This window comes from Onychostoma macrolepis, chromosome 22, assembly GCF_012432095.1.
Source record: "Onychostoma macrolepis isolate SWU-2019 chromosome 22, ASM1243209v1, whole genome shotgun sequence".
In the NCBI taxonomy this organism is placed as follows: domain Eukaryota; kingdom Metazoa; phylum Chordata; class Actinopteri; order Cypriniformes; family Cyprinidae; genus Onychostoma; species Onychostoma macrolepis.
Genome location: NC_081176.1, coordinates 5,690,662 through 5,700,831, shown reverse-complemented (window position 1 = coordinate 5,700,831; position 10,170 = coordinate 5,690,662). Strand labels below are relative to the sequence as shown.

The 10,170-nt window shown below is 33.7% G+C and overlaps 1 protein-coding gene and 1 long non-coding RNA gene across 4 annotated transcripts; one reads left to right on the top strand and one right to left on the bottom strand.

Annotated features, from left to right (window-relative positions):
- Window positions 1-1,671: 1,671 nt before the first annotated feature.
- Window positions 1,672-8,785, top strand: LOC131531390 (uncharacterized). Of its 3 annotated transcripts, none has more exons than XM_058762107.1 (6): window positions 1,672-2,452; window positions 2,704-3,021; window positions 4,472-4,758; window positions 4,898-5,005; window positions 5,139-5,218; window positions 5,974-8,785. In XM_058762107.1, the coding sequence occupies exons 1-4, from the start codon at window positions 2,404-2,406 to the stop codon at window positions 4,910-4,912; spliced, it is 669 nt and encodes a 222-aa protein (XP_058618090.1). In that variant the 5' UTR covers window positions 1,672-2,403; the 3' UTR covers window positions 4,913-5,005; window positions 5,139-5,218; window positions 5,974-8,785. The 3 variants fall into 3 exon arrangements, with proteins under 3 accessions (XP_058618090.1, XP_058618088.1, XP_058618089.1); XM_058762105.1 differs by having other exon boundaries at window positions 4,844-5,005; XM_058762106.1 differs by lacking the exons at window positions 5,139-5,218; window positions 5,974-8,785 and having other exon boundaries at window positions 4,844-5,127.
- Window positions 4,754-5,982, bottom strand: LOC131531409 (uncharacterized). Its single transcript, XR_009268682.1, has 4 exons — window positions 5,861-5,982; window positions 5,588-5,625; window positions 5,180-5,193; window positions 4,754-4,976 (listed from the first exon to the last, which is right to left on the bottom strand). It is a non-coding gene; the product is annotated as an uncharacterized LOC131531409 (long non-coding RNA).
- Window positions 8,786-10,170: the final 1,385 nt, after the last annotated feature.

Genomic DNA, 10,170 nt, shown 5'->3' with positions numbered 1-10,170 from the left:
CAAAATAAGTGCAAGGCAGTTTCCTCATATTTATTACAAAAAGTACAATTTACATTTATTCCTTTTTTATTTTTTTGTAAATAATAATTTGCTGGATAAAATCTGTGAATGAGCTTATAAGAAACTTCTTTAATCTTATTTCTAAGATGATATTTCTGTGGTAACAACCACACTTTTCTCCAGCAAATCAATTTTCCATTCAATAAGGAGACCCAGTGAGACAAAATATAATGTACAGTAACAATCTCCCTTTGGAAAAGAGTATGAATAGCTCTATTATTACTCTTGGGGTATGATGAAAAACAAATTTTACCAATATAAGATGGTTCCGGAAGTATTTTTCCCATTCATTTTCCCATAGGGATTAAAAAAAAAAGTATTTATTAAATTATTTTAAGCCATGAACCAAGCCAACCAGCTATCACAATATACAAAATATAATTTGAAGCAAAAAAAAATAAATAAATAAAAAATAAGGTATACGACTCTGTACAGCTTTGGTGAGGGAAAGAACTACAATCCCATGAAGCACTGTGAATGACATAATCAAATAAAAAACAATGAAGAAATATAAAACTATTAAAGTTGTTTCTTGTATCTATAGAAACTATAGAGCACCATTCAGTCAGCAACACGTAGCAACAAAGCGACATGAGCTGTGTTCGAAAACACTCCCATATCCTCATTCACTGTTCCCTACATTAGCCCACTTATGTAGTCCACTTGAAGGAGTGAGTGAGAACAAGTGAGTGAATGAAAGTGAATATTTTGGACACGGACAACGACTGCCGCTTTTAGTTAAAAAAACTGAGTGATAGTGAGCACTATCAAGTGCACTCATTCAATCCCATAATGCACTGCAATAACGAGTCTACGGCCATTTCTCAAACGGAAGGCTGCATCCTCCGGAGGTCGCATTTGTAGGCTGCATACGTCATCAAGCCTGGTTTATTTCAGTTAACTGAGCATTACATTTGCGAGTCAAAAGCATATTACAACAATTTACACTTAACTAAGAATAATGGTCAAATTTATAACTATTAATATACTAAAATAAGATCTTTATGGTGTATGCAGCCTACAGATGCGACCTACGGAGGATGCAGCCTTCCGTTTGAGAAACGGCCGTAGACTCGTTATTGCGGTGCATTATGGGATTGAATGAGTGCACTTGATAGTGCTCACTATGGTTTCGGACACTACTAATGGCTGTATCCTCAAATACTGCCCGATTTTAAGGGTAGGCCTATAGGGGGCGATTTCAGACACAGCCATGATCTCATTCACTTTAATTGAGAGCTGGGGATTTCTGGTGACACAAGTGACAATGACCATTGGTGACACGATGTAGGCGTGTCCAGCGACATGATAAAGTTGAAGTATGTTTAACTTTATGCAAATGAAGAGCAACTCACAGTTTAATGATAGCTTCAAAGATACTGAAAATGTGAAAGCAAAAAATACTACAGAGGTATTTAACTAATATAAGAAATAAGAGTTACAAATCACGCTCTTTTTGTATAATAGCCAAGTACACAATAGACAAACACATACAAAAGATACAATTTCAGAGCATTTTTTTTTTTTCAAGTGGTTGTTTCTGCTTTGGCTGCAGTAACTTCCACCAAGTGTTTCCTGTATTTGCAACACAGTGGTCAGGAGGAATCTTGCACCATTTCTCTTTGAAAAACTTTGTTTCGGTTCAGCAATATTCTTATTTATGGGCAACTTCAGAAGATGTATTTTCTTCTGTTAAATGGATAATTTACACCTGTGCTTCATCTGTCTATGGAACATATATGGATTCTGCTGTTGTGTTTCATGCTGTTTTTTTGTTTAAAAATAACTAGATTTTCTATCAGAGATTAAAGTTTTTGGCTGACTCTTTAGCTAAAAACTCTTCTTAACATTGAGTATTCACCACCATTTCAGCATAAGAGCAGCAGCAGCGCTGAACTTTCTCCATTTATAGCCAGCATATTACAGTACCTGATCAACATCAAGACTTTTAGAGAAACTTAGAGAAGCAAATAAGGTTACCATTCAATGTTCCCTTTCTTTGGCCGCAAATTAACTTGTGCAATATATATAATATGTTTTGCTTTGAGACAGGCAAATAAACTATAGGATTTGTTTCTAGACTAGATTACTAAATTAATCTAGACCAAAAAAAGAATGTGTTAAGGTCAGCACAGTATCATTAATACATACACCTCAACAACTCAACAAAAACTTGAGAGACTGTGGTTTAGGAAAGAAAAAAACAAAACCAAAAAAAAAAAAAACTGAAGTACAACGCCCACGAGATACAACCTAACACGACTGGAGCAGTTTTCATCTTAGTGATTATAGACTCACTTCAGGACTTTTATACATTTCTACTTTTCTAAACTGCTGCAGAAAATGTTTTACTTATTGTTTTTTTGCTGTTTGTGCTTTTGCCATCTGGTTGGTAAGTGTTAAACATTTGTATAGTACCAGAATAATAATTCAAACTAGGATATCACTGTCAGATCTAGTCTGTGTTTGTTCTCACATTCAGTGCATTAGTTTTAAGAGTCTCTCTTCAATGTGAAAGCCAGAAAGGTTTGTGATCATTTCAAAACTGGAAGCTTAAAGTTAAAGCATGATTAAGCCAACGTTAAGCTATTTATTTTTACTTCAACAAGAACTTCAATGCAACTGAAAAACTCTCTGTTACAGATGCAGTGAAGGCAAAGTCAGTGTCGGTGATAGCGGGAGATTCAGTCACTCTAAACACAGATGTTACTGTACTGCAGGCAGATGTTCTGATAACATGGACATTTGGAAATCCAGAGACTCAAATAGCTGAAATCTATAAAAAGGCTGTAAGCTTATCTCCATCTGATGTTCTTGATGGGAGATTCAGAGACAGACTGAAGCTGGATCAGACTGGATCTCTGACCATCACAGACACCAGAACCACAGATTCTGGACTTTATAAAGTAAACATCAAAGGCAACACAGAGACCACATACAGATTCAATGTTACTGTCTATGGTGAGTCACAATTACAGGTTTGTTCTGTCTACTGTACTATGTGGTAAAACTAAAGTTAAGATGGGCTTCTTACCAGTTTTGTAACTATGATGATTTGGCCTTCAGTTCAAAAACACTTGATATGCCTCCATCACTCCCACAGTTTACAAGAACAAATGCAAATACATGAAAATATAACACAAACTATCAATAATTAAATATGTTTGTTATACGTATATATCCCACGCTTATATTAACTAGATCTGGCAACATGGCGGAGCGGAGCGGAGGCTGTACTTGCGCCAAGCTCCTTCACTCCTGCGTTTCGCAGCTGCTGCGAGTCAGCCACATTAATTTATTCAGCGACATGATTTTAAATAATTTTTCATTTTATTTTTGAACATGAAACATTTACGGAGATCTGGACCTCATAGCTGGCTATGGGCCTGGATGTGTAAAGTGAATGAGTGTAAAAACGCATTACATTTGCCCTTTTCGTGAATGGCATTACATTTAATTACACAAGACTAAGAAAAGCGATGTTTGATCAAGGCTTTTGGATGGTCCAAATTATTTGTTGCGCTCTGTTGATAAAACAAAAAACTGGTAAATGATCACAGACTCCCGCAACACATGATCTAAGTTACTTAAAGTTCAAGCGAGCTTTATTATGATAGGCTTTCTTTCTTTCTTTCCATTTCTATTTCTTTTTTTTTTTTTTCTATAGTGCTCTTATTTAAGATTATGGATGCTTGTCTCTTGTCAAATTTGTACACAAAGTTTCACTGGAAAATAAGAAGAATAAAGTTATTTTTCTTTTTTGATAAAGTTTTAAATAGAAGATATTTACAGTTATAATTTAAATAATAATACTTTATTTAGTTATACAAGGCATATTTGTTAAATGAAAACTACGAATTGAACAGATTTGCATTTAAAATGGTATTTTCATGTAATTTGACGAACTTCCGGTTTAAGCCACGCCCACTTCAGGATCTATCCGAATACAGATACAGATGCAAATTATTTTGAGATTGTCACAGATACAGATACAGATACAAATAATGGCTCCGCTGCACACCCCTAATATACATATATATATATATATATATATATATATATATATATATATATATATATATATATGGACTATAAAGCAATTTCACAGAATACTTAATAATTGTAAAATCAGGGGCCGGTTGCATAAACTGTTTAGACTAGTCTTAAAAAGTTAGTCATCTAATTCTTTCCATCATTATCTTAGTCTTTTAACAGGAATTATGTAAGATATAGTGGAATCCATAGATCAAACTGTTGTTACTAGATTTGTGTTAAACTCCAGAAATGTGAGCATCATAGAGGAAGAACTGATCCCAGAGAGGCAAATTACTGAACAATAGCCTACATCAAGAAGCATTTTAAGAAGTCAACTATGTCTTTTCTTTCAAACATATTTTTCTCTTTATTCCAGCTCGTCTGCTTGTTCCTGTCATCAGCAGTAACTCTTCAAACTGTTCATCATCACAGCAGAATTGTTCATTGTTGTGTTCAGTGTTGAATGTGAGTCATGTGACTCTCTCCTGGTACAAAGGAAACAGTTTATTGTCCAGCATCAGTGTGTCTGATCTCAGCATCAGTCTCTCTCTACCTCTGGAGGTGGAATATCAGGATAAAACACCTACAGCTGTGTGCTCAACAATCCCATCAGCAACCAGACGAGACACCTGGACATCAGTCAACTCTGTCACACATGTGCAGGTATGTGAATGGTAAAATGTGCCATCTTTTGACAGCAAAAGCTTAATCTGAAGTAGCATATATGTATATTACAAACTCTCTTTAGCCGTTACAGCATCAGGTCCACGGTCTACTTCACCCCCTCCTTCACATTCTCCAGGTGCTGGATCTCTGATAGCATTGATTTCTGTTGCTGTATTTCTGTTGATTGTCACTGCAGTCGGAATCTGCTTCATCTACTGGAAACACAGGAAAACAGACCAAGAAGGCAAGTGTTACCTACTGCACATATGTAAAAATATAAAACAATAAAAAAGTCAAGTATTTTATTTAATTTGTTTTAGAAAGAAGCAAATTTAAGATTGAGTTTTGTTGTTGTTTTTGTGTTGATTTAATTACAGTTGTAGGAGCAGATCAGACTCATAATGAAGAGATCACTTACGCTGATACGACATTCTACAAACAAAAAGCACAGAAATCGGTAAGCGAATTTATGACTGCGTCATTAGTGCATATTTATTCAATTAGATGTTTTTGTCCCATAACCATCCATCCCTTCTTTCTTCTGTAATAATACAAACAACAGTAACAATATTAATTCTGAATGATATTAAAGCCAATAATACAAATTTATAAAAACCAATAATAATAATTATTTTTATTACTAGTACTGTCACAATAAAGTAAGATAAACGCACGAAGAAGACGAAGATAGATGCAAATAGTCTTTAATAATCCACAATAGGGCAAACACAGGACGGACAGGATGCACACGTAGCTACCAAGTAGACTGGACGAGGGAACACAAGATAGACTGAACTAAATACACAGGCAACTGAACAATACACACCTGAACCAAATGACAGTCGTTACACATAGACGGAAAAACTAGGTCACATACAGCACATGGGGGAAGAAAAGACAACAGAACGTCCAAAGGTGTGATGTCAAGTACTATTCATAATAATAATAATAATATGAAGTAAATACTTTAATAAATATCAATTAAGCATTTACTTAATAAAACATTTGAAACTAATGTACATAATACATAATAATCTAAACAGCTCAATCCATACAGCTCAATTTTTTATCTTAATCACGCAAACAAATTCATACTCACAAAAAATTGCATGCTGAAAAGACTACCGCACGGAATGTTCGCACTTTTGCAGCTGTTTTTAAAAAAAATTAACAGATCTGACACGTGTCTCTTTCTATCTTTGTGTCTTTTAGGGAATCAAACAGGAGGAAGAGGTGGTGTACGCAGGCGTTGTCACGAGAAGTTGATCAAATTCATTAATGTTGCAATCACAGTCAGTAGAGTTTACATGCTAGAAAGACTTCCGGGGAGTGAATTTCGAGGGGGGACGGCGTTTCATTTCCAACTGGTTAGGTTTATTTGGAAATTAAAGTGATTTCTATATTTTATCCATTCAAAAGACTACGAAAGCGATCCCAGTTCTGCATATAAACGTAGCGCTGTGTTTATGCCGTCTTTTGCCATTTAATACCTGCAGACTGCAGCCAGTATAAGGGTGATTCTTCAATTGGGGGCTATTTTGCCATCTTACATTTTGATTAATTAAATTTGGTTGAATTTTGTTAGAATTATGTCAAGACAATGTTTACATCCTTTGATGTAAAGATATAATAATGGCCACGACTGAGCTTAAATATAATTTGAGTATTTTATATCTATTTGCCAACTGGCACTGCAAAACGTCATTCCCATCACAACATCAAAAAGTCTCATAATGCAAAGAATTTATCAAGGAGATCATTTAAACTCATTTATCTTGCAAACATTGTTAACCTTCAATAATACGTATAAAAAACAAAATGTTTCCATTCAACGAATTACATATATTTTCTTGTTCTTACCATCAAAATGTGTTTTTCTGTGTTCATCAAAGCACACATTTGTTTAATTTCTGGAAAATTAATTTTAGATGTTTTTTCTTTGAATAGGTGGATGAGTATTTCATTAGGCTTTTCATGTAGCACCTCAAGATTGAACATAAAACAGTTTTAAAGGTATGTTTGCTGTAAATTAAGCAACATGGCGGTAATGACATACTGTTCTGGTAATGACATAGTGTTTTGGTAATGACATAAATGAAAAGTGCACTGATACATAAAGCAAATTTAAAGGCTTAAATAATGACTTCTGGTGAGTGTTGTTGAAAGAAATGGACAGATGCGAGGAGATGTATATAAATATGACACAACCATCAACTTGAACATGTTTATTTCAATCATGCAGAAACCATGCAATATTTTCTAGAGAATCAATTGTCACAATGGGATAAACAGCATAAACATATCCTTCATAAACATTTCATAACTATGAATATTACCATTAGGTGAAATATTATATGTTTGGGTTAATAACGCATAAAAGTTGCACACTAGTTGACCAAACATGAACATCCAGAACTATATATCTCCAAGGACCGCCCTCTTGACAGATCTCTTATAAGCTTTCCTGTTTCTTTTCTTCTTTTGTATCTTTCCTTTTCTCTGTCAATGTACTGCTGATATTTTACTGGATCTTCCTTCAATTCTTTTCTATAATCTCTAGACCTTTCAGTTGATTTCTTGGGAGCCATTCTGGTTAAAAAATAAGAAAAAATAGTTTTAGGAAGTAAGGCATCTCACTTAAGTTTCATTGCAAAATCACACTATTATGCTTCTTTAACTTAATTTATAAACACATAATATGATATAGATAGTGACACAGAACATGTCATTACCACCATCACTTGTCATTACCATCACAACAAGTTGTGTGTTGGTAATGACGTGTTGCGGTAATGACATTTTAATTTTTTTTCAGGAAAAAAGATGCTAGGTCATGGTTTTGCTAACATCACTCAACAGCTAATACAAAAAGAACTTTAAATACACATAAATCATGTGAATATATATATATATTTATCAAAATATTGCTGCTACAGCATTTATGGTAATGACGCTGAATAAGTCTACTCCATGATCAGAAGGAATTCATGATTAAATTACTTACTTTTTCAGAAATAAAATATCACTGTTCTTCCATGGCTGACATGTGCTCCTCTGCTAGTAGTAGTAGATAAGGCATGGCTTGTGACAAAAATGATTTATGACCCTTGATTTATGGCTTTTTTGACCTTTGTGACCTTTCCCCCTCCCCCACATAGCGACCACCCACATAGCGACCCCCCACGTCATGTTGACCCCTTGACCCCTTTAATGCGTTCCAGATGTGAGGAAATCGGAGAAGCGTGAAATTCCTACGTCATCCGGGGATGAGATATGTTGTTTGTACAAGTGTAAAACCATAAATGAGCTGTCAAGTGTTGGTTTGAAGATTTTACGGTGGGGGTTTGCCCATCTGTGGACCACGTGGTGGTTGCATTCCGAGGCCTGGTGTGTTATGGACTCTTTCTCTCTCTATGGGAGATGTATGTAAAAGGATGAACAGATTAAATTTTAAGAGGTCAGTTTTAAGACAGACATATATTCTGATGACTGTATAAAATGTAATTAAATAACACTCCTAATAATGAATTGGGAATGAATTAAAACCCTCTTACATTTTTCCAAGAGAAAAATATTTCCTCCTCTCGCAAGGAACCCCATTCTTCAAATGAGAGGTTTACGAAAAAATTGTGTTTAGTTTAACTTGGAAAAGTCCTCTCTCTCTCTCTCTCTCTCTCTCTCACTCTCCGTCTCTCACACACACGTGTGCGCATTCAATCGTCCCGAGTCTTATTTTCTTCTATTAAATGAAAATAAATTATGCAATTACACGCAATATAAAACATTTACACTAGTTTTAGGTAACAAAACATTTTGTAATGAGGAACGGGCGACGTCGAAATAAGAAAAGGGAAAACAATATATATATTTTAACAGGCCAAACGATAAGGGCCATTGTGGACCCGACACGCCCAGACATGACAAATTTCTGTGTTTTATTCACATTTATTTGTATATTTGTACTTGTATCACATAAAATTTAAGTTTCTACATTATATTTAGAGCCTTTAATATTTATAGTGTATCATCCCTAAACCTACCCAGCACAGTAAACTTTCTTATTTTTACATTTTCATAAACATCATTTAGTATAATTTAATAAAAAAAAAATAATAATAATAACATTTTTAAAAAAAAAGCTAATTTATTAAAATGTTTTAATTTAATTTATAAAAGTGCTTATGGGTACAATCATTTAGAGTATTACTACACTCCATAGACAAAATTATTTTTTACTGTACACCTACCAAAATTCTGCATACAACCATTTTTAATAAAACATATATTTTTTAAGCGTTCTGAATTATGAGGACTCAAGAAGTTTCATCATAAACCCCATTGTCATATCAGTGTAATACCTATATCATTATACAATTTTGTATCATGATAAGTCATATAAACAAGCATGTACTTAAACATTTCAAGCTAAAGAGACTTATCTCTATTTTAAAGAATATGGTAATAAATTATTATATATGTCATAGTAACAAACGTTACTGAAGTAAATCATTTATCATACATTTTGAAGTATTCAACAATTAATTAAGTTCACTGAACTTATAAAACACATAATTCTCTTCTTTTAAAGAAGGTGGTAAAAATAAATAAATAATGTGATTATAAATAACATACTGTATAAAAATAACCATTTAGTTTTACATTATTCTGGGAGCGATGATGATTGTCCGAATGAGAGGTTGAAGTAGGAAAAGCCCCTCTGTCCCCTTTCTCACCCTCACCCTCTTTGTTTCTCTCTCTCTCTCTCTCTCTCTTTCTCACGCACACACACACACACACACACACACACACACACGAACGTGCGTGCTCATGTTGGTTTTTATGTTTTCTGGGGGATTTTGTACTGTACAAACTGTACACATCACACAAAATGTTCTGCATATGCTTTACTTTTTTATTATTAAATATCGTTTTAAGCAATCTGAATTATGACGATTCAAGAAATTTCATTATAAATCACATCTACATTGTTATATCAGTGTAGCTTCCATGACACTATACAAATTTGAGTTCTGATAAATCATATAAACAAGCACGTACATATATAATCAGTTTTATTTGCTACCATCTTCTCTAAAAGAAGATAATGATGTGTTTTATAAGGTCAATAAACTTAAATAAATGCTAAATACATGTTTAAATGTATTATAAATGATTTGCTTCAGTAACATGTTACTATGGTGTCCTATACATTTTATTACCATATTATTTAAAATAGAGATAAGTCTCTTTAGCTTGAAATGTTTATGTATGTACGTGCTTGTTTATATGATTTATCAGAACTCAAATTTGTATAGTGTCATGGAAGCTACACGATATAACAATGTAGATGTGATTTATAATGAAATTTCTTGAATCGTCATAATTCAGATTGCTTAAAACGATATTTAA

Excerpts from the sequence above, each read along its gene's own strand:
- LOC131531390 (XM_058762105.1), top strand. The coding sequence starts at position 2,404 with ATGTTTTACTTATTGTTTTTTTGCTGTTTGTGCTTTTGCCATCTGGTT. Across the intron at positions 2,453-2,703 it reads GTGCTTTTGCCATCTGGTTG|ATGCAGTGAAGGCAAAGTCA; the intron begins GTAAGTGTTAAA and ends TCTCTGTTACAG. Across the intron at positions 3,022-4,471 it reads ATTCAATGTTACTGTCTATG|CTCGTCTGCTTGTTCCTGTC; the intron begins GTGAGTCACAAT and ends TCTTTATTCCAG.